This window comes from Pseudomyrmex gracilis, unplaced genomic scaffold, assembly GCF_002006095.1.
Source record: "Pseudomyrmex gracilis isolate BER0280 unplaced genomic scaffold, ASM200609v1 scaffold_18, whole genome shotgun sequence".
Taxonomy (NCBI): domain Eukaryota; kingdom Metazoa; phylum Arthropoda; class Insecta; order Hymenoptera; family Formicidae; genus Pseudomyrmex; species Pseudomyrmex gracilis.
The window spans coordinates 709,522-735,081 of record NW_018020602.1 but is presented as its reverse complement, the minus strand read 5'-3'; the positions used below and the strand labels follow the sequence as shown (position 1 = coordinate 735,081).

General features: G+C 36.4%; 1 protein-coding gene across 2 annotated transcripts in view; it reads right to left on the bottom strand.

The window, feature by feature from the left end:
• LOC109864254 (serine/threonine-protein kinase DCLK2) overlaps positions 1-23,583 on the bottom strand; it is a 39,983-nt gene extending 16,400 nt beyond the window's left edge. Inside the window, exons 1-3 of one of the 2 annotated variants that reach the window (XM_020445295.1) lie at positions 23,167-23,583; positions 14,985-15,478; positions 8,433-8,499 (exon numbers count right to left, since the gene is read on the bottom strand). In XM_020445295.1, the coding sequence (XP_020300884.1) occupies positions 8,433-8,499; positions 14,985-15,015 (98 nt within the window). In that variant the 5' untranslated portion in view covers positions 15,016-15,478; positions 23,167-23,583. The remainder of the gene's footprint in view (positions 1-8,432; positions 8,500-14,984; positions 15,479-23,166) is intronic. The other variant, XM_020445296.1, reaches the window with a different exon arrangement.
• Positions 23,584-25,560: the final 1,977 nt, after the last annotated feature.

Genomic DNA, 25,560 nt, shown 5'->3' with positions numbered 1-25,560 from the left:
AACACCTGCCCGCATGTATGAGTGGTTCTTTGACAACGTCCGGTTTTGCAAAAAGCCTATACTCCCAAAATAAACAAACTACGTGTTGTTGTTGTTTTTTTTTTTTTTTTTTTTTTTGTAATTTTGCGCGCAAAATGTCAATAAATGTTTTTCGGTTTGGATTTTAAATAAATGTTCTCTCTCTCTTGTGAAATTTTACGGACCAATATGTACATTATTATTTAATGCATGAATTCGGTGTATTCTACAAATGCGTCCATGCGTGTATTTTATCCGAAAACACCCACGTGAACTTCTCTTGTCGGGAATTACCGGATGCCACGCTCTCGTCGATCACTTTCTCGCATCACTACGGAATAACATACCACTTCGCTAAACAGTTGTTGTTGTATCGGGACGCACAAGTATATATACAGGGTGTTCTGTACAACTATAGCAAAATATTTGAACAGTATAAAATGGCGAGGTTTTAAGATGTAAAGCGCAATTAAAACTCTTCTCTATTCGGATGTTGGTGCGGTAATGGAGAACACTCTATCCCTTTTCGAACAAGTATGACATTTTGAACCGCAATCGCGTGCGTCGTTTCTGCGTGACGTCGTGTTCGTCCTTTTACCTGAACGGAACTGAATTAATGATGCATCGTCGCCCAACTCGCTCGTTCGCAACCATCGTCGACGACGCGAAACCGATATTGCAACACGATCGATTTCGATGCATGTTGCACACACGTTTTAAACTATGAACGATATATTTCGCTGTAAGATAAGATATCTACAGTCTCGTCGACGAAGTCGCTCTCAATTAATTATGTCTCGTCGATATACAATTGCTTTCTTGTTGTCTACTCGGTATTATTTGCCCCGCGATCGATTACAATACTTCAAAACACGTGTACAATTCTTGTGGAATCATCGCGCTCGAAAGTTCTCGCTTTTTGTCATCAGAATTGTTTGTTGTATATTTCGCGGACTTAAGTTTTTTAAGCGATTTCTTTCGTATAAGCAGAAGTGAATTTACGATTGTTAATTCGCGTGTCGTGCGAATGTGATTATCAATTGTGTTGAACTTTATACGCGTGACATTACACCGATCGGAGATTACGTAAATCTCTTCGATTTACGACGGATGTGCCATTTTAAGTAGTTCTGTTATTTGCGACAAATCGTACACGCGCGTTAATTAAGTTTTAGATCGTAATTGAGTTTATATATACCTTCGTCTTCGTCCGCCGCAATGGTGTTGCACAAACATTTGCACGCCACAATTATCTTCTAATGTTTAATGTGCATTAAGTGTTTATGCGCGAGATAATTTGCATATTGATTGGATCTAATGCGTTAGTAATGGCTCAATTAAACAACGCCGAGTTCTGCTTAATCAGTTTAATCTGTCGTGTATTAGCAAACGCGCTTCTTGCTTCGTCAGACTTGAACAATCGCGAAACAACACGTGTGCATATTCATAAGCTTTAGTTACAAAGTTTGATTTTTTATTTAAGACATTTATGAAAATTTATAAGCTTGAATATTTTTGTTAATGTGAAAATTATTGTTTTAAACTCTGCCACTGTCAAACGAAAAAAAAAAACCAAAACTATAAATTTTTTTTCTCAACATGTATCTATTCGCGACCGACTTGTATAACTATGTCACTATTTTATTTGTCAAATTAATGTTTTATAGCTCCCATCTCTCATATTCTATAAAATATATGTTTATTATTTCGTATATCTGCAATTATCGGTGATATGTATGCGCGTAATTCATGTGTATCAAAACGACGCATTCCCTCTGCAATTTGCCGCAATGCTCACGAATTAATCTCATTAATACGCGATACTGCCGTCGCCGTTGACGAGCTGCACGCGACACGTTTTATCGCAGCGAAACATGCGCAAATCATGCTTTGCCTTCAAAGCCCGATCGAATTAATAGCATTCGATTAATTGGTCTCGATCGACATTACCGGTCGCCATTGTCGGTCAAATTGTTACCTGGCTGCACACGAATCCGCAACTACACGCGGTTTTTGAGCGTTAAACTCTTGAAGTGCGAATTACGCGCCGGGATAATTACATTTGGCGTTCGACTATTCGTACGATAGAGGAATTTTACGGGTAAATTTTATCAATGACCCCTTCGACAAAGGATGATGATTAATAAAAACTTTTTTACTCTCCGTAACACAACACTTTTTTTTTTGTCTCGCAACGTTCAACGTTAAATTTATTTCGCGCACACACACAAAAAGTTTTTAATTGAATAAAATTAAATTTTTCAAAGCAATTTCTGATGTGCAATCTAATTGTTTGTGACTCGCGTTAAAAGTTATTGCGCCCTTTTGTGGAAACAGCTACGTTTGCGCAATAAATAATCAAATAAACCAATACAGTCTAACAGTACCAACGTGAATATATTTTTAATTTTATTATTTTACTTCGTCACAATCTTGGTATAAGTGTTTCGATTTTATAGAAAAATATCTTACCTCTACGCGAAATTTTCTTTCAATGTCACTACTCAAGTCTCTACAAACAATTTACACTCGTCAGTTTCACTGTCAACTTTTCTTTTCTTCTCTGATATTTTCCAGACGGTCGTTTCGTGACGGATTTCATTTATGATGTAGCACACGAATATGTATCTCAAAAGAATCTGTCTACATTTATTTTCACGAGACGGATTTCCGAAAAAAAAAAAAAGGGAAGAGAAAAATGGACACTCGCGGTTCACGTTTCCGGTGCGCACGCTTTGAAGACTCGGCGCGCTCGTTCGTGCTGCTCTTCGCTTCGGACGTCGACTACATCCAACTCTCGCGGAGTTTGGACCGACCGCGTGCTATTCCCACCACCTTCTCCACCCGGCATCGTCGTAGGCACCACCTTTCGGATTGATACTTGGAGAACCGCGCACATACATTGTACATTTGTCCGCTCCGCTCCAGTCTCGAATTGCGTAATATCAACAGATAGAGAAGAGAGAGAAAAAGAGAGAGAGAGAGAGAGAGAAACAGAAATTCTGTTTCAGTTACTTTAAATTATAAAACAACAATTAAAATAATTCTTTCTTGATTGTCGATGAACACTTCAGGATTCATATTTTACGAAGATATCTCTCTTAAAAAAAGCGATACATATGTTCGACAGCTGATAATCCGAAACGAAATATGCGGATATTTCCGAACGAGTAACATGTATAGACGAATGATCGAGCTCGTCTATAAGCGGATCCATATTTTTTTTTCTTGTGAATATATCGAGCTCATCTTTGATATTCGGTCCCCTTTTGTAGTGTTCGGTTTGCACATTCCTGAACTCGTTCCTGATCCACCAGCCGATCTTCTGGATCGTAGAAAGTGGGGTATCCGCTTGGATCTTTCGACCAGTTCTGGCCTGCGTCATCTGTCCAACGATGTGTGCTTTGCGACGTACGTACGTATACGATATATACGCTCGGATGGGTATGGGTGAGCGCGTCTGAGCTCTCTTAAACCGTCTGTTTGGAGAATACAGTACGCTTTTATTCGACGACGTAGATATGTCATTTCTTTGAACTTTTACACTCGGTGAAAGGACACACCCACAGCCAAGATGAACGCTAGAGAAAGTGTTATTCTTAAACAGAAAGAATTTTTACGGCCGCTCTTTCTCTGAACAATTTTCCCAAAAGTCCTACACAAAACGCGAAATGAAAGAAATACCAGCTGGAAAAATAAGCGGAAGCGCGAATATATTTTTCGCTAGTAATTCTTCTCGATGACTCGGATGCAATTACTTCAATTGCAATGATGCTTCGATGGAAGCTGCGAAAGAATCATTTTAGGACGCTCGAGGAATAGCAAAGCGTTTCGATACGATATGTAGGAGAATCCGTTGCAGTTCCGCTAGGAGAAAAAAAAACGATAATTTATAACTTCGACCTTCTTGGCGCCTCGCCAACGTAATTCGCACGGAAAATGCTGCCGTTGTTACATCTATTATGTCGCAGCTGGCTTAATTTATTCCGAGATATAATGTTGGCCACTGCGGAACTTATTTCATTTGAATTCTTGATACTTAAGACTGTTTGCCAAACACGTATCGAGTTCATTAATTACAATCATGAGAATATTTGACTTTTTTTGTACATAATAAGTCAGAGAAAATTTGATTTGTCTCCCGGCCAAATACAAAAGACGGTCTTCCATTTACAGTTCGCACAATAATAACTTGGTTAAATTCTAATATTTTCAACCGAAAACGGTTACTGAATTTTCATTTTCTTCTTACAAAAATCAATTTATCTACAAAAATCGCAAACATATTCGTCTTCTTTTACTTTTGGAAGCAAATACGCGCACAAATTTCACACGCTAAACATTATATCGTTTGAAGACAAAAGCTACTTTTGAGAGATACTTTTTTTCAGTCAAAGCTAGTTAAGTTAATTAATTTACCGTGACCATTAACATAAGCGTTGACAAAACACGCCAGATGTTTCTGAGCAACTACGCCGTATCGTAGTTCTTATCCATGACGTGTGATTATTATTAGCGTCATTGCCACAAGCTTCCGTCTCTATCTTCGCAATTAGTCGCTCCGTCAAGCAGACCATCTTATGTCACCACTTTGTAACATTACAGCTTAAGAAAAATTCATTTGTTTAGAATTTTATTACGAAGCTCTTGAGCGGTACAGCTTTAACGATTCCATTTTTATCGATTTTCTTTTACTTGCCAATCGACTGAAGAGAGTTAATTCGGAAAACGTTTCATCAAAATTAAAACAATCGAATTTAGATGTGATAACAGAGTCTTGTGAATTTTTTTGCAGCTTAAAACTTGCTAATAGAAAGAGAGAAAGAAAGATGTGTGTCTGTGTGAAATCTCGGTATTCTAGAATTTAATCTCTCAGCATTTTCCAACAAGCAGCGACTTCTGTAATGAAAGCGTGTCCGCTTGCCCCCCCCNCCCCCGAATGAGGATAGAAACTTGAAGTACAAGGCAAACGAGAGAAGAGAGATAACCAAGAATAGACATTAAATACTGAAAGTTGTCATAATTTCAAGTTAAAAGCGTCGAAGTTTGTTTTCTTTTGCACTCAAACGAATTATGAATGTTATAGATTTTTACGGTGACAATAGTCACAATTTTTTTGCGATCCTTTGATACGCATCAAATAAAGTTGTGACTTCAGATTCAGCTTTGAAGCGTATCCTTAACGAAGATTTGAATTTATAAAGGATGGTCCGTAGCAAGTTTCTTGGCTTAAAGCTACTTTTACGACAAATCAATACATCTCTTTTGCAAGAGAGAAAAATCTTATCTCTACGCAAATATTATTTCGCAGCAAATTGCGCGTTTTTCTTTCTTTTTAATATATTTCGCAGTAGAATTTGTTACAACTCTTAAACCCGTTCTAATGAGATGATTTTGTATACAAGAGCTTACAGAGTATTCTTAGAATAACACACCTCAATCTATTCAAATAGTAAAAGAATCAGATTTCAATTGGCATCCATTTTCATTGAAATTGCGAGTGCTGAATGCAGCAGATTGCCCATTTGATGTGTACAAAGCAATGTTCCGTTTGTTGAACTTGCTTGAGTATTTTTGAATTGTTATTGTTTTTATTTCTATATAATGTATATATAGATGAATTAATTGTCCGATGGACACTTTTGTGTATATACGTACGTAGAAAAGTGCGATCTGTTGGACACAAAACTTTGCCGATCGGAAAAAGATATTTTGGAGTTGCGGGAAGATATATTGCAACATTGAGCTGTTATTTTCGGTGACGTGTTCGAGAAACAGCGGATCGAAAACATCGCGATACCCATATTATATAGTACATAGAGTTTTGTGTCGAAGTGCAGGACGACCCATCCGTGAGTGAAAAGCTCGCTTTAACACGCTTCAACGAACCGGAAGCCCCGCGAACCAATGCAAGTTCAACGGAGCGCGGGGAAAGTCTGACGACTTTCCGCGCGCGGTTAAACCCCCACGCACAGTTTTCGTACTCGCTTCCTGCTATTTTTCCATCCGTTCTCGCATGTGAGTTTTTTTTTAACCCGACATATACTTCTACCTCTTCGTATACCGTCGAGATTGGTTACAACGTAAAATGACATGTTTTTTTAATTTTTTTTTTGTTTTTGCTTTTTTTCGAACAGCGTTATATTTTTCGAAGAATCTCTGGAAAAGGACACATATACGGTTACTATTTTGCTTGTAAATTTCTGTTCAGAAAATCTTTATAAGGAAGAATAAACAGAAATAACAGAGGAATAAACTAGAAGTGTTAGATTATTTCTCGTTATATGAATATATGCTCCAAGCATCAGTAGTATCTGATTTCAGGGAAATCTCTTTCTCAGATTGGACAATTCCGTGACACGTGTGTGTAGTCCACCGATATTGAAGGTCTGACGGAACGCAAGTGCTATGCTAACAATTCAGCTATTACGACAGTCGTGCGCGATATATAGTGCCATAGAAATACTACACAACTTCCATCGACAAAATCCCGTTGACATAGTTGTTCGAGATTCGTAACTACGTTATATTCTTTCTCTCTCTCTCTCTCTCTCTTTCTCTCTCGCGATCGTTCTATCTCGGACAATGCAGGTGTCGTTGGAAACGCCACGCGCGATCGAGGCTTCATCGTCGTCGCAGAAATACACGAGGACAAGAATTGCGCAACGCATTGTTGTTGCACATCGTGTGTCGCGTCGAGATAAACGCGCGCCTCGGATATCCTGAGGGCGACGGTAACAAAAAAACAATTTAAGCAAGAAAAAAAGAGAAACAGAATGGAAAAAAAATGAAACGGTCTTTCGTAAAAAGGGTTGGCCGATCATCGCCAAGCTCGCTGCGCGTTCGCTAATAGCATTAGGAGAGAAGATAGCACTGGCGCTCGACATCTCTCTTTCGTATATATGTCGGATAGTCCCGCAAAATTTAATAATTTAAGCAGTAATGGCCTGGCCATCGATCGACGTTTCGGTGAGAGTTTAAAATATCTCGCGTCGCCCATTTTCGCAATTTCCCCCATATTTATTTTCTTTTTTTCTTTGTTAATTCTGTAAATACTGCAACAACAATATTTAAAGGGTATTATTGACTCTAGGAAAACGAGATTTTCTCGATTTAAATCGTTGAATTTTCCGTGCATTCAGTACCTTTATTTCCTCGGTATTTTCACGCACCACTTGCACATTACAGAGACATCGTTGTCGTGTATTTTCGAAAAATCTTCCATTTTATCTGATCACTTAGAACGAAGCGTAGAACGATCTGGAACTTTCTCGGTAAAACGAATGAAATGCATCTTTAATGCAAAGATGATGTCAAAGAACTCGATGTGCTTCTCTTAGCGATGACAAGGATACAATTATTTAGACACAAAACCTCGGCAGTCGTAGCTCGTATTGATCCGACTTTGACTGCGCAGTTAAAAATATCTATTCGCATGTCGGAATACATTACGGTGGCTTAAGTCATCCTCCTTGAACTTTTTTTCACTCATTCAAATGCCGACAATGATATGGAAGGTCGGGGGATCGCTCGACATATTGTAATGTGTAAAAAAGATAAATTGTCTTGTCTTTGTCATCCGGATTACAACTTGATGATGTTAGCAATTAACAAAGTGTCATTTCAAAGAAAGGTATCATAGAACTAAATTTCCTTAGTTTAAGTATTTAAGTTTAGTATTAAGTATGTATGTGTGTGTGTGTGTGTGTGTGATTAACATTTTCAAAAGTTGCAGAATCAAGTTACTCTCAGTACATTAATAATGAAACTGGGCCAAGTACAAATTAATATGCACCTCGGACATTGATCGACGAGACAGTAATTGAGACTATTGTCCGATATGCATCTGCTTCTGAGGGCCCGTGAGAGACGCGTTTGTCGATCTTACGGAACATGCATCACGGTTCCATAGAGGCGGGTATTACCGCTCACACAGCTCACCTCTTTGTGTCATAGAACGACGCGCGTTTCATTCATCATATCATTCACACATCTTCGGACATATGCTCGCTCGAAAACGCATCTGCATTTATATCGTCGCGTTTGCGTAAGCAAATGCGTCGTGTCGTACACGTGTCAGCGTTTCATTATTTCGTTCTCAAAATGGGAGTACTTTTTTTAATTGGCTATTAAGCGGCTACAATTATAACGATGTTATCAGCGATGACTGTCGCAAAATTGCGCGTAAAAAAAAACGCTGCACTTTTTTCAATTACTTCGAGATACATTTTCGAATATAAGTATACAAGCAAGCAAAAAATATTCTCTCTTTTAATTTTTCAAAAATGTCGCTTGCATTATAGTTCGTTTTTTATTTTAGAGAATAATGTAATTTGTTTTTCGACTTGACGGAAATAATTTATTTATTGCTTTTTTTTTGCATAAGTCTGTATAGAAGAAAATGAATCGCTTACCTCGGAATATCACCGATTCGTGGTGGTCGAAATTTTCGTTGCGTAACGTCGCTCCATCCGTTGCAAGCTGAAAAATTACAAATATTTTAATAAAAGAATACAATTTTAGAGTTATATACGTGAAATATAACAAAGACATTATTTATAAATATAAACAAAAATATAAACAAAGATATTATTTATCAGATGCTGTTCAGTTTCTAGATATAACGTTATTGTGCACATGTTGCTTTTTGTTGTCACGTTTATACATCACAACAGTCTTCAGTAATTAAAATACAAAAGATATAATCATGAAAATTCACGCGGTAGTGAAGGTTTTCTTTTTACAAGCGAGCGTACACAGATGGGAGTAGGCGTGATACCGAAAGAATCATAGAAGGGAAAAAACACAGTGAACATAGCGACGCGGCGGACGGTAAAGGTTTATTCTGCTGCACGAACGATATTTGCTAATTATAAAGTTACATTTTTAGAGAGCCGCTACGTAAAATATCGATTACGCAGGCGCGTGATCGAGTATGCGACGATTTAATTTCCCGCACGATATGCCGTAATTTCTCTCTTCAAGTTATAAATGTTATTTTATTAAAATATTTAATTTCTCTTTTTATTTTTCCTTTTTTTATATTTAAATAACGTTTTGAATTTTATCGAAATTTCTATTCACCAATTTGCTCGTTTCGATTTAAAATTATACTGCATCGTTAAATTCGTCAGTTGAGAAAAAAATGAGAGAAATATATGTACATATTTGTGAAATATATTCCATCAAAATTGTAGAGACAGAATGTGAAAATGTAACTATACACATACATTAAAGCGTTTATATGTAGGGTTATTTTATTTAAAGAAAACAATTTGATTAAAAAAAAAAAAAAAAAGAAGGTAAACTCTTTAGTACATATAATTTGATTTTTTTTCTTTCTCTCTCCAATCACTGAACAGTAATATAAACGAGAAAATAAAGCAAAAGCATTTCGTAATTATTGAAATGCGTAAATCAGTTTACGTAAAATCTCGATTGCTGCAGAAAAAACATTACTCTCAAAGTCGATCGAGAGTTTGCTGTTAATTGCAAAAGTTCGTTTATCTGTTTTGGATCGGAACGATAAAAGTTTGTAAACAGCTAACAATTTCGTATTCAATAATGTTTTTCTCTCATGTGACGTAGCTCGCATTTTTTCTGACAAAAGAAAAACGCAGTTTTTTTTTTTTTTATATAAAACCACGCCTGCCTAAGAATTCGATAACGTTCAGGTCTTGACGTAACCGCATCACTTTACATCAATTTTAATTTTATTGAACGCTCTCGCTCTTGGAGAATCGTGAAATTTCGTTACGTACGTGATCAGATTGTAATTAATTGCTAGTTGGTAGGACTCGATAATTCAGTTTCGTCAAAATGCAACACGTAAATAACATATTTACAACGAAATTTGTCGGAACGACTATTAAATTAATGAGATTATACTTATGACATTATTGCCGGATAAATTAATCGCCAGATTTTCTATCACTGAAACGACATAATAAAAATAGTCGCAATTATATTTCATATGATTTGTTTTTTACCGGACTTTAAATATAAGAGGAAGGATTTTAACGATCAAAATTCAACGTAACTGGTGCGCGAGAGAATAAACTATTAAATAAAAATATATATAAATTCTAGCATTGTGTGAAACGTATAAAAGCAAGATGCAGACGTGACAGAAATAAAGAACGGATTATTTTGCGCGTGAGATTTTTTGCAGAGTGTCCGGGACTTTTTATGAGCGAAGTACGCGGAGGAAACAGTTAGGCAAGAAAATCCGGATTAGAGAATGCAAATGCCAGAGAGGAGACAGTGAGAAAATTCTGCGTGCGCGAATTCCCGGCGATCTATTATTATTATAAAGCTGACAATTCGTAGGCGCGAGACAAGTCAATTGTTAGATCGTCAATCCTCCGCGCGTCCGCATTATCTCGGCCACATCCTCCTTTCCAGTTATAATCAATTCCTGCTAACTCCGCCGGCAAATTTGTTCCGGTGACACTCGATATTGATCGAGAGAGTCGAGGAAACGGGGAGACAGGGGAGAGTAAAGCGTCATCGTTGTCGCTATAATTGTCCGGTCTCTGCAAGAATTATGGCTTTCACTATTCGATTTATTGTGTGTAATTACCGATATAATCAAGTATCTCGCTTGAAGAAGTTGGGTTGTCATGCGGTTTAAACTCGAATTATTTTACAAGAAAAGAACGTTATTACGTAAAATCTTTCACGAACATTCTCGAAGGATAGTAAAAAATTGTTTAAAAAATCGAGAAAAGCTCAATGAGAGATTATTAAGATATTACATGATATGAATCACAGCGTGGGATGGAGTTCTGCGTGACTGTCAGAGAGAGAGGCGCGCAGTGATCAAAAACGATAATTGATTCGGATCTGTCTTTTTTGTGTCGAGCATTTGGCGTGAAATCGAGCCTGTGTGAGACGATCGATAAAGGTCAGAGAGAATAAACGAGATGGATGAATGCAGACGTTGACTCGCGCCAAGTGATGCGTCGGAAGATTGGAACGGTAAAAGACAAATCGAGTACTAAGCTGCGAAAGAATCAAAATCGGCGCGTTATTTGCGCGTCTATTTTCGCCAAGCCGGGAAATAATTTATGTCGATACGGTGATGTTGCTTAATGGTAAAGAATACCAAACTACGGAGTTTGGTTTTGCTGTGAATTTTTGAATTGTAAATAATGCCACAATAAGCATGAATAAATTTTCAAGCGCGCGTTCCAATAATAAACGTACATTGTCAATGCGAATAATGATTAACGTTCTTCTCAACCCGCGCGCGCGATCAGTTCTTCCTTTAATTGGGTCAATAAGAAACGATATTTTACACCTCCTTTCGAGATATCATACTTATAATCTAACCCTATTCTTGATTAATCATTTTTATTGATGAAATTGAGCACGATATAACGACGGTTGAACAACGCAAGTTGTTGAACAGACAAAGAATATGTGATCGTTGTGTTTACTTATATTTATTATTACAAACGTTTTGCGAAATTGCTCTTTGCTCGTTGCAATTACATCGGAGATCTCTAAGTATAATGAGACCTTGAGACTCTTGGTCAAGAAATAACGAAAAAGAGCAAAAAGTACATTTGCGCGGTAAATTGCCGCTTTTTAACTAGAAATGCAAATGAGCATCGCATGCGCAACACTTTTTTTGTGCAGTTGTTTCGATCGATGCAAGAAATGTTACAAAATTTATAGATTGCTTCAATCAAAGCAATTGCATTTCAATTTGCAAATGAGACACACATACATTTTCATTATTTAACTTAATAGGTACGTGAATTCTCTATTTATATAAAAACAGTTTGATAAACTGCGATTGTTTATAAAACCTTCAAAATATATATTAAATGTGTGATTTCAGTGTAAATGTGTTTGTTGTTATTTTCAGAACTGTTTGTTTTGTGTATAAAAATCTGGATTTATTTACTTTTTGATTACTTTTGATCTGTTATATTGTGTGTGTGGAATTTCCAGACGGCTGGTTTTATTAAAATTTGTTTGTTCCAAAGTAAACATAGTGTTTGCAGGTAGTGTTCGAAAAATTGGAAAAATCGATTGGTTTTCTAATAAAACACGCGAATTTTCGTGCATAACATAAACCGACATTTTGTTATATTCTCGAATTTGAATTTACAGTCATAATTTTACTTTAGAAATTTGCATTTCGAATTCAAATGAGCAAAACGAAACTGAATCGCTAATTTTACTTAATAAAAAGAAATATTAACAGTAATAAAATATTGGAGAAAGCTTTTATACGAGAAGTAACTGTGTGCTAAAATCTTTTTGACAACTCCGGGTGTACTTAATGAAATTCCTTTTGAATGATGCGGAAGAAAAGGGCACAAACTTCGGTCAAACTGCTCCTTTGGTCTCGGGGCTACCGAGTATTTGCGGTAAGATTAAACCTTCCCTTCAGTAAGGCCAAACTTTTATATAAGTCAAACTCGGAGATAAAACTATTAAATTGTATACTCTAGATGCTTCAAGGACGGAGTATTACGCAATGAATGTTTTATCACAACTGAGTTTTGAGCACTCACTCGCTAACTCTTTATCTATCTATTTGTCTGTCTCTCTCTTTCTTTCTTTCTCTCTCTCTCTCTCTCTCTCTCTCCCTCTCTCTCCTCTTTTTCTGTACTCGAGAAGCCTTTTATACTTTCAAGAAAATGTTGCAAACTCGGAAAGAAAACTTCTCTTGAAAGCAAAATAATTGACACGAATATTACAAATTTCGAATACGTAAATTAAATTGATGATAAGATAATTAAGAGTGCAATAAGCAAATATATTATTTTTTTTATGAAAACGTCATTTTTGTGAAAAAAAAACATTAAAACACACGTGAACACATACTATTTAAAAAACTATTTTGGGAAATCTAATAGATATAACAGAGCAAAGTTGTAAGCACATTTATCTAGATATGTAAGGTTGACTATTGTTTAGTTTGTACTCTTAGATGCTTAACTATATCACTGTATCACATTGTTGTAACATTTATGTACAAACATCGATAATACATATATTGAATGTCAACGGTCATCTATTTCAATTCGTCGCACGTTCGAGCAAAATCGAGTGAACAGAAAAGACGATAGATTGAATTATCATCGACAGTATCATACGTGTCGTTGAATTTGAAATAACAGATCAAGAAAAGAAAACGTAAGAAAAGAAGAGAGGAGAGTTAGAGAGAAAGAGAGAGAGAGAAGAGTGGTAGAGACAGAGAACACAACTTTGTTTGCAATCGACAGCGAAAACCATTAATCAGCACGGACTTGATTAAGAGTCGTGATACCTCGACCTTCGCCCTATTCTATCATTCTCTTTGCCTTTTTTCTCTCGCAAATCTCTTGAGCACACACGGAATTTCGAAATTTAATTTAATCTAATTTATTTTCGATTATTACACATTGCTTCGCGACAGCGTATAAATGGAATATTAGAATATTTTTTTAGATAATTTGAACATGATGAAATTAAATTTATTATTTTATTATTTAATAAAATTAAATTATTTAATTCTAATATTGTCAGACAGTTAATTTTTAAATATATTTTATAAAAAAGTTGTCAATACAAAAACTCTTTATGACGCATATGCAGATTAACATTGCTCGAGAACGGGGAAAAAAAAATAATGCACTCCAACGACCTGCGCTTTAGATAACAAAAGGATAAAAATAACTATTTACGACGAACATTATCAAAACGACGTAAAGTGCGTAGGAAGAGATATGTTCTGTCAAAACAGCAACGGGAAAAGTATAAATGCAGAATAAAAAAAATTAAAATGTAAAATTTTTTATTTTCTTTCTCTTTTATACGTAATCTTTCCAAGAATACGAGAATTAATCATATAACAATGGAAAACAGAACATATAGTGCTTCGCGACAATCATGTTACTTTCGTTTTCTGACCCAGAGAAGCCTCTTAATATCTTCGTTTTGTTAACAAGCTTTTTTTTGTTTTTGCGTCAAATCTTGCTGCGGAGCATACAGAGTATTTATACGCGAATCTTCATATGGTCAAAATAATACGTTTGAAATTGTTTTAAATTATCAGAAATAACCGAATTATTTCAGATTTTATTTGTTGTGTATTTAATTAAGAATGGATCGCGTCCGGTAAAACATTGTGTACTGTTCGACAATTTAATATTATATCAAAAAGCAATTAACAAAGAATAATAACTTTTTTTTAATTAAAAACATCGACTAATTAATAATTAATCGTACAAAAATTTAAATAAAAATGTTATTCTTGAAAAAAAATAATTCGCTATATTATATATCAAAGGGATTATATATAGATATATAAATAAAATCGCTTTTATTCATATTCACGAGCAATAATAATATGCTATATGACTTATTCAGAAGAAGTTTGAAAACAAAATTAGTTTATAGCTTCATAGCGCAAGCATACGACAAGGCGTCACTTTAAAACGTTCCTCCTCTCCGATCTAATTTCGAACCACGTCAGGTTCAGTTAGCTTGACGATCTTAAAAGGACATAGCAACGTTTTATGAACGTAATATGCAAGCCCTATATAAAGTTTATAACTTTTCCAGTTATAAATTGTGACTTCACTTTCTTTGTTTGTCGAGTTTGAAGTTAATCATGTTGTTCGTCTTGCCGCTCTCAAAGCGCCTGACCTCTTGTGTATTCCACTAGTAGCTCTCTTCTACGTGTCTAACGGCTAACAAATGCGCGACCTCGTTGGTTCTGGATCAAGAGAGAGAGAGAGAGAGAGAGAGAGAAAGAGAAAGAGCGTGGCTGATGCCACGTCGGACAGTTAAAGCACGTTTCGACGAACATCACGTCTCTTCTGCAAACCGCAAAAACGAACACGTGGGTGATTGTTAAGTCTCCCGATTGATTAACAAGTCTAAACTTTTATTCTCCTTTCTCTTTCTCTCTTTTTTTCTTTTTTATTCTTACTTCCGGAGACAAAATACTTAGCCCCACTCACCTTCCGTAGTCATATTATCTCCCAGTTTCATCTCGATATTAGCTGTCCTTTCTTTTGCGTGCTTACGCAGCGCTTATCACGCGCTCATTAACAAGAACGGTCGGAACCGATTGTCTAAGCTTCATTCTTTCACGGTTTTTTTTCTTTGAACAAAACGTTTCTTCACACTTAATCCGATGATTCAATCACTTCGTTAGATCGTCGACAACTCGGTTATCCGCAAAGATTCGACTTGTCGCGTACGTTTTTTTTTTTTTTTAAGTCCCGTGTGATTTTAACACGAAGCATAATTAACGTTTCTCATTCGTTTAAATTCGAGCAATTCTCCTTGCGAAGAAACACCGCTGCTGCTGATTGGCTTTGTTCCGATTTTCCTCCTCACGATTGAGTCGTTGCGCTCCACAAAATTGGCTCTTTCAATTCTTCGTGCCCGAAGTATGCGAGGTTCTGGAACGTACAGGATCTATCTGCTTCTCTCACGAAGGTTTGTCTCTCTGAAAAAGAAGTAAACTCAAATTAAAATAGCGATAAATGAATTGATCGTTAATTGCGCGTACCGTTGATCGAAAGGTACGTAATTTAAAAGATAAAAAAAAAAAAAGCGAAACAAATTTTCCGCTTTTATTCATTTCCATTTCCCTGTTGGGATTGACGAATTGATTTTCGAGTTTTGTTTTCGAAAACATGTTTCTCGTGCTGATGATTTTAAATGGAAGATTTGCATCGGCCTGTGTGTGCGCAACGCGGCAGCTCGATTGTCAGGTTAAATCAACCGTCTCGCCTACACATTGCGCAACGTGTCGGGGGCACCTGAGGGTTGGTACGTGTTATACGATCCTCTCTCGAATATAGCGAGAAGCATAACGTGACGCAATTGTATTCCGGCAATTTCAGCCCGCTCCGGATCCGCATGAGCCGGATGCACAATCCTATATCGTATCGCAAGGTGAGATTGCGATACACCTCCTCTTTCTCTCTCTCTCTCTCTCTCTCTCTCTCTCTCTCTCTCTCTCTCTCTCTTTCTCTCTCTCATGTGATTATTGCAATATATCCGGATTAATGTTTATTAAAAGCACCCAACAGCACGTGCAAAATTTACATTAGCGCGGGTTAAATCAAACAACGTAATACACTTCTATATGCTCAGCGCGAACAGGTAAATACAATGCAGTTTTTTTAGTGAAGGAATTAATTACACTGTAATCTGTATTTGTTTCAAGAGAGAGAGAGAGAGAGAGAGAGAGAACCAAATATACAGACATTATATGTACGGTATTTAAATGTTAACTCAATTTTCATGACGAGATTGCTGATAGCAAACGTGGATGATTAACTTTGCGATTGTAATAAAATACAAGTCGGAGATAATTGGTGTGAAAAAAGCATTATACGACACACGCCGCTTAATGCGCGTCGCTCTCTGTGAAATATGCATCATCTTACATGACAAAAGAGAGTGCGAACTTTGACAGAATCCTATCAGAAAAAGCGTGTGCAAATAATCAGAATCGATTCTATTGATCTTGATTGTTGCCTCTTTTCCGCATTGCCGATTGTTTGGTTGATCGAGTCGAATCGAATCGGTAAGATCGAGAGAGTAAATAATGAAAAGCAATTTTGAGACAGTTCGTCGTATATGTAGAGAAAATTAAAAACGTAACTAAAGTCACGTGACAGGAAAGTGTAGAAAAACAACAAAACGTGATAATAACGTAACTGTAATTTATATTGTATATAACATTAACCTTTTCGCTCCGGGGATTTTTCCTTTAAAATTGACCTCGCATTTTAGCTGAAAAAGTTAATAATAACCTGCTACCCCCCCCTTCAAAGTTAATTTTGAAGGTCAAAGAAGTAACCAGGATTTTTTTCAATTTTTTTCCTAAATTTAGTGCATTAAATTGACCTTATAAACATCTATTACGTTCGCTTTTCTTGCTGGTCCATATATGGACCAGTCCCGGAGCGAAAAGATTAAATAATACATATTATACATGTAATATATTATATATTTATAATATTAGACTTTATATTGTCTTATATGTATTATATACATACTACAGTAATGTCACTGACCTCCGCCGCGCGACTTCGGCGGGGTCACTGACCTCGGCCACGCGGCCTTGGGCGGGTCACTGACCTCGGCCGCGCGACCGCGGCTGTGTTACTGACTTCGGTCACGTGATTACAGTATGTATATATATATACATATATGCGTATATGTGTGTATTATATATAAATATAGAATATTACATATAATATATATAATATTCTCTTTTTTACTCTTTTCCCAGTTACATGTTGTTTTTCCACTTCTCTCTCTCACTATTTTTTTAGTTTGATTTTCATGCGTTCTTTCTGACATTTCTCATATGTGTATTATATATGGTTTATAAGACGTATATACTATCTGTCATCGCGGTGACAGGTTGTGTTCACTGACAACACGTTAAATAAAAATAACAATAGCGTGCGCCTGTGTTGTGCTAGTATTCAGAAAATAACTAAAATTACGTAACAAAGGAATAATTGTGTGTAGACTCGGGACTGGCGCGATTCTGAATGTATGTAATTTTGCTCTTGATTTGTTTATCAACTGTGTTAGAGTACATGATGTGTGTAGCGCTCAGAGCTATACAACCACAATCCGAGCCATTCTGCGGTTTGGAGATACAGCGAAATACTGAACGTAATGATGGACATAATAAACATAATTCGTGCATCTACCACCAACTCAATAGAACGGTTTCCCTTATATATTTCAGACTATGCTACATAATAGTTTTTAGGAAGAGTGAAAAAAACAAACAAACAAGAGTCAGCGAATTTTTGAATTAAAATCAATTTGAATTTCGATGTATATTATTAGTTTACACGTTTAAAAACTACATTTGCACGTACATCCAACAAATTGGCTCGCATTGATCAGAAACTATCTGCTGGTCCTTCAATATTTTTTTTAGTTTTTCCATGAATTTTTCTTAACAGAATACTTTTCAATAATAATGTAATTATTCTACAGGTATCAAAAAAAGCATCTGATCAATATATATCTTAAGAAAGTTCATTATTCTATTACCTCTCAATAGACGCGCCATATATAGTGTTGCTTTATCCCATAGCTATCGACAGATGAGAGTAATAAGGTTGATGCGATATTTCACGTTAGAATTTTACGCGAAACTTTCCCGTTATGCTCCATTAGACAAATTATTTTTTCTTGAGAAATATCGGAAAAGCAAACAGTATCATCTTGCTCTCTAAACCGAGAGATAACGATTGTGTCTCGACGCGTAAGAACGGAAGTAATTTTGTTTTGTGCCACAAAATTTATTTTCTCGAAGGAAAAGTCTAAAAGATGTAGAAGTTTGAAAACATTACAAGAATGCAAATATTTTGCATTAAAAGCGTGAAAAGATGAGCACACAAGAGACTTTTCATTTTGTTTGCGCAATAACTCCTTCGCGAGCGTTACGTTCAAAGGACCAAATCCTTTTGTCGCTTTGCGCGCCTATTCTCGACATTGCTGTTGATTGTATACCAACAGTAAACTATGGCTTTGTAAACAGCTGAGATGCGGAATTTAATTTGAGAAATACATAACAATCTTATAAATTTCATAGTTTTTTTTACGCCTTTTAGATGTGCGTTTAATTCCATTATTTGTGTGAGATAAAATAAGATAAATTTTTTAATATGTTTGAGAGTTTTTAAAGAGTTACGATTTAAATAATCAATTATAAAAAGATGTGATGAATTAATTTCTTCTCACAGAAAATGATTTAATTTGACAAAATGGATATGTTTGCTCAGGCATGTAAAGCTGCCGGAAATTTTTCTGATTTGCAACGTTGAACATTTGTCAAATAAATTTACATGTTTAACGTGTATCGAAAGACGCGCTTATGAAACTTTTATTAAGCATCGTATTATGTTTCGGAACGAGGAATACAACCGTAGTTCGTTCCGGCGCGTATTGTACCAATATATAGAACAATGATATCTGACGCTGGAAGCGGAGAGAGATGTGTGATTCAAGTTAGGAATATTATAGGTATTTAAATGAGAGAGAGAGAGAGAGTTTACGTAACAGATTAAATTTAAAGAAAGGGTCTAGTTTAAAGGGAACACAGTCGTTTGCATTTCCGGAGCGGATGTGTGCACATAAACATGTTCGACCGCTTTACAAGATGTATATGTTTGCTCCGCGGTCCGTGTGTGTTGTCTCGTGCGGTCATTACGGCTTTGACATAAACGCGGCTTCTACAAATAGTGCATTTGCGACTCTGAAATAACCCGTGCCATTCAGAATTCTAAAACAAAGCTGCGGTGCGTACAGAGCTGTAATTTTAATAAGCATCAACGTTGTTCCACCATCATAGATTTCGGATATTTTTTTTCCCATATGTATCGTAACTTACATTTATCCATTTATTGTATATTTTTTCTGGTGAAAGAGAGGACCAGCGAAACTAATAGGTTGATTGTGGCGAGATGACAGTAATAGGAAAATTCGTTTGAGAAAGTAAAACAAATGAACGATGCAAGGAAAAAAGGATCGCGTAAAGCCAGTGTAGATACATAAAAAAAAAAAAAAGAGAACACAGGTCTCTATACGTACATCGCATCTACTCTATGTGTGTTTTCGTGTGGATGTGTGTGTGTGTGTTCTACCGACTGTGCTCTCGCTTCTGGGGCTCTATCGATTTAGGACGACTCTACATAACTGCCACAACCAGTCGACTGTTGTATAGATATATATATATATAATCTTTACTGCGTTATGCTCTTTATTACGTAACCACAGAAACCTGACGAGTCGCAATTGTTTGTTTTGTTTCACCAAAATTGAATTTGTTCCCTTGACTCTTAACGAATGAAACTTGTACGTACAGCTGGAAACAAATTTTGTGTGTATATTAAAGAAAAGGTTATTGTCACAAGGAATGTGCTTGTGAAAAATCTGGATCAATCGTAAAAAACCACGTGCGCGTTGATGCGTCCGGAACAATGTTACATATCCTCTTTTGCGTGTCACGTTAATAACATTGATTGTGTCCGTCTCGTGAAGCGTAATGAGCTGTAATGAGATTTAATCGCCTAGAACTCTTTGCATGGCCAATTCTTATTACAGTTCATTAGGAAGTTGTACGTGCTATTCTACACGACCTCGTTGATGAAACACGCGCCAGGGGAGATGGTACGAAAGTACGCGAAACTGTCCTTGACGAAACCGCGCCTATCGATTTTCTCAAGCATCTTATTTGGCTGAAGCGAGAACAAGCACTTTCTTAAAGATACTTGGAAATTCACTTCTTCCGTGGCGCATTGACAGTTGACCGAACTCACACCGTTCTCTCAAGAATATGACGTGAATTGCACAGTTCCATTAACTATCGGGATTTTTAATTTTTTAGATAGATATTTTTTTTACGTCCAGATATTTTAAGTCCGAAATATTAAAAAAAAAATTTTACAAATTAATTGTAAATATTATAGTGAAAAGAGCAAATATAGTGTTTAAAAAAACTTAAATTAAAATTTTTTAGCCAAAAAATATAATAATTCTAAACATGTAACTAAAGAGTATGATATAACTTTCAATGTCAGATTTTCGTTTTTAATAACAGTCAAACAGAGTATTTCCACAAATAGGTCACCAAATGATTTTGTGGACGAAGAAAAAGTTCTCAAGACATATCTTCGATCTTCGATTGTACGGGATTCGACAAGCAATAGTTGCCAAGATTTTCTACAAAAATAAACATTCGAGAGAGGGAGTCATGCGATTGTCCACAAGTCCACAATACACGTGTATATATATATATATATATATATATATATAATATGTCTTGTGCTCGATATATATAATAACAACATAACGAACGATGTATGACGCCCACGCGATATTGTGTTGGCCAAGTCGACGAGAGTATAATTGACTGATGCAGAAGGTAATTGAGCGCACCTATGTCAATATGTCGACAAAGATCGAAATCGATTTGAAATTGAATGAGCAGGATTACACACCGTTACTTTGTTGCGTTCCTTCGCAACTCGTCACCACCATATAATAACGTTGCGTAACCGAGATTACAGTGTTCATTGAGAGAATTATATTCTCCGCGCACATATATAGTCGGGAATAATGGATTTCTGAGAGAGTGTGAGAAGTTCTGACACGAGTTACCGTCAAGTTAATTACGTAAGCAAAATAATTATAGAAGTAAAACTTAAATATGTGTTTTGGATTTTGTTTTTTGCCAAAAATTTTGGAACAAAACAGTGTGGCTTTTTTTTCTCGGAACATTATGCGAAAGATCGAGTGATTAGAGACAATAGCTAGTCGGACATTACGGAGTAACGAGTCAAGCGTTCAGTTCGAGATAAGACTTATTAAATCCGAGACGGAATAATTAGGAGCACAAACATTTTAACAGTGATACTTGATTGATGTTGAAAATTAAATCGTAAAAAATGATTGTTGCTTAATGATGCCGATGTAATGTCGACACTTTCTATAAAATATGCCCAAGAAATTTGCATATCATTTCACGTCTGTCAAAACAAATTTCATTCGCGATTTAACACAATCCTGTTTTCTTTTTCACCCTTTTCATCGTTTTTGAAATTTTATCCTTAATCAGACGTCAGACTTATAAGTTTGCTAACGGGATAAATGTCGGCACAGTTACGCGGATACCTTAATAAATAATTAGCGTAGAAGTGAAGTATCTTAAAATGTGACCCGGTTCAACGAACAAATCAAACGAGTGTGATATTCTCGGGTATAATAATTTCAATCAAATTGCATACGTAAAGCTAAAACTTAATATGGAACAAAAATTTAACTTTAATTATAAAAATATAAATTATACGATAATATTACATAATGCGTGTCATCAAAGTTTTAACTTAATTAAAGATTAAGTGAAATACAGTTGCGCACGGAAAATGGGAGAGAATGCAGCGAAATTTTCCGGGCAATTTAACGCATTTTGGCGTAACGCAAGAGACAGCGAAGCTGTTTTAACAGTAAAAGCACCTTGTTCGCGGAGAAAATTGATAATGCGCATTTTCCACCGACAATAATAACATTGTTGGCTAAAAATTATGCAAGCTTTAGTCAATTAACTGTGCGTTGCTCATTATCTTTAAAAATAAGCAAATAAAAGGAAGCTTACAAAACAAGTAACTGTGAACAAGGATGTAAAATAGTGAAGCGCCAAAGTAATAATTTTATATACTTAATGCATTTTATTCTACAGAGCGTTTTTATCAAAAAGAGTTAATTGCATTATATTTAATATAATGAAATATATTACACACATTTATGTGTATAACGTATTTCACATTATTAAAATAATTTTATTTATGTGCGTTTATACTGCGCAAGCATTTGCACAGGAAGAATCGTTAGCGGTCAATCAAGAGAATGACATGATATAGATCCATTCACTGCGTGAATAGTCGGTTGACGATAACAATGTCTCGGTAACGTCGTATTTAATTATCACGTCGTGATAATATCGACTGCATCCGAAATAATGTGTATTTGGGCACGGGGGTTTTATATCGAACACAATTAAAAAAAAAAAAAAAAAGAAAATAGCGAGATATTTACACCTTCATGCAAATATTGGATTTGATCTTCTCATTCACGCGTTCACAAATCCGGCTCTGGAACGAAGAAGACCCTCGTTTCGTTCACATGCTGCGAGAGAAAGCTCTTATTCGGAGCTTTTAGCTTTTCGGGATGTTGCACGTAGGATCAAGTGACTATCACTGACAAAAAGGGAGAAGCAAATACAATAAAACTGCCTTTGGAAAACAATCAAATATTTTCACATTGAAGGGTTATCAAAAACACTTCAAATTTGCGAGATTTAAAAGAGAAAAAAATTCGAACAACATTTTTAATTGATAAGAACAAAAGAAAAATAATAATTGACTTAGTTTGCGCAATTGAATTTCGAGGAAGTAGCATTAAAGAATTTAAATTGTTGGACGGGTAATAAGATGATCGCGCTTGTGATGCAACCGATTCGTAAACAAACGTGACACATACACGTGGACACGTTCGTTCCCCTTTTTCGGTCCGGAAAAAACGAACATGATGAAGAGTGACGTGCAGACACATGCAGACAAGATCTTCTCATCGGATTGCGACGCTTTTACTTACACGTTACATCGGATAAGGATAACGACCTTCTGGAGGAGCTTTTCCTTTTTATATTTGTCCGTTTTTCTCTTTCTCTTTCTCAACTGTTTAATAGCCAGAGAATCCTTCAAGCCAAAACGAAATATCCCTTTCGCCACGGATGTTAATGGACACGTAAGAGCGGCCGGTTTTTCTTTTGACGATCGTGACACAAAGGATGGGAGCTGATCGGGATACGCGCGCTGTTCATGGATTTGCTTCCGCGAGTTTTTGCAGCATTGCAACCCGGCAACGGCTCTTCTACGTACGCGTCATCACTCTAATCCCGTTTCCCTTCTCTTGATTCTATTCCCTTACGAATGTTTTTTTTATGAAGCTCGGAAGAGCTGATGCAGATAGAAATCAGAAACGACGATCGACCGTCGGCATCCGCGTCGCTCGGTCGACTGACTAGCCTAGACTGCCTCCCCGTAGACTCTCGGAGATTTTATTCCATCCCCACCAGAACTCAACCATCCGCCATCCCTCCTTGCTTACGAACCCCTCGTGAGACACCCACTCGCGATTCCCCGCGTCCACGCTCGGGGATGCGTTAACGCCGAGGGTGACCGCAGGCTTAGTCGTTGACCATGTAATTGACAGTTGACCGTGTCATACAAAGATCAACTAAAGGTCTGTTCTTTATGACAAAAATAATTGTCTAAAAAGAGCGGTGTCGCCTCGATGTTATTAACGTGTGACGAGCATAATCCTCCGTCATCCGTGGAATATATAAATTAAAAAAGTTTTTTTTTTTTTTATTAAAGCGTCATTACTTTGCGGTACGATAATCTTATTTGAAATTTATGGCCCACGTGTTATATAATTGTCGATTATAAGATGAGGCTGTGTGACAGAGATAAGATCGTTTTGTTTTGTGTGTGCTTCAATTAAGCTTGCTTTTATAAAAATAATTGCTACGTCTATTTAATTTATTTAATTGTGTACTACGTGCTTTCAACTAGTTGTCTCATGAATCAACCAAGGGATATCTTTCTTTTTTTTTTTTATGAAAAGTTTCAATATCTCAATTACTTAAACTTTTATGTAACTAATGACCGTGTCCAATTTAAGCACTTGAAGAGGTTCTCACTACCTATAGAAATATGAGGACTTTCGACTTCAACTTTGTTCAAAGTTGAAAAGTCTCGTAATGTGCTAACATTTGAAAAGTTCTGTCTTTCCTACGAAAACTCCTAAATATTTTTATCGACCGGTGAAATATTTCTCACTTCTGCAAAATTTACTTATGAAGAAAAAAACGTTATTATGGACGTGAAAAAGTTGCCGAACGCATTTTTAAAAAAAGACTATGTACATTCAAGCTCGCTTAATACAGGTCGAGTCGCAGTCTTCAAGTTTATGTTCAAGGTCGCGAGGGAAAATAGCAACGTATTTACGTCACAAGCATCGATTCGCGAGCGTTTGTTGACCCTTCCTAATTTCGGGCCGATCAAGTCGCCGTCGGTTTCGTGAGAAGAACGGTCGCTTTATAATCCCACCCACTCGCTCTTTCGCTGCAAATTAAAAGTATCTTTCTTAGCACACCTTGCTCGAATCCCCTCTTGATGGTTTGTCATAGTGAATGATGTATAAAAAGCCGTCCTTGATGTTTCTTCAATGATTGTCCGATTCTTACCTGGCGTCGAAGCTTGGGCATGATTGACCGGCTCGTAGCTCGTTACAGCTTTACGTCGCGTATATTCTACTTTCTCGCGCACGATCTATTGATCGCCATTTCGGGTCTGTTTTAAAGGCTCCAAGAGCTAATTGGAGCGGTGGGACACCCAGTCCAATTGTGCTGCGCGGATTTTTCGCCGTTCTCTCTCTATCGTCGCTAATTAAAAAAGCTTCGCGAACCGCACTAATGATTCGCCGTGTTCCGGTCGTGCTCAGCTTGCGAAAGTTTCGTCGGTCGTCGGCGCGCAGCTGCACGTTCCCAGTCTGTGCTTGCACACATGATAACGCTTCAACCGTCGGAATAATCGTCGTTCGTAACAATGCCTTGTAATTCGTTTTAACGGTGTATGGATATGACCCTCAACTGTGACCTGAAAAAGTTTGTCCGATACAAAATTCTATTCTCAATCGTTTAAATACTTCACACTGACTTATTATGATGAAATGCGCTTGCGTGAAAATAAATCTTGTTCGAAATAATGTAAATAATAATTTCTGCAAAAGGAAAAGTCTTTACGTGAAGAACAATTCACACAAAATACGCATATTGATACAATTATCTCTTATAAAGATCCCTGACATTCAAATATTGTTCTATCTACGATTTATTACATGATAATTCTAGGTGTCAAAAGAAATATCGGAATACATTATATTTTTGAACTAATTAATTTTCAATCATATATTGAATTATAC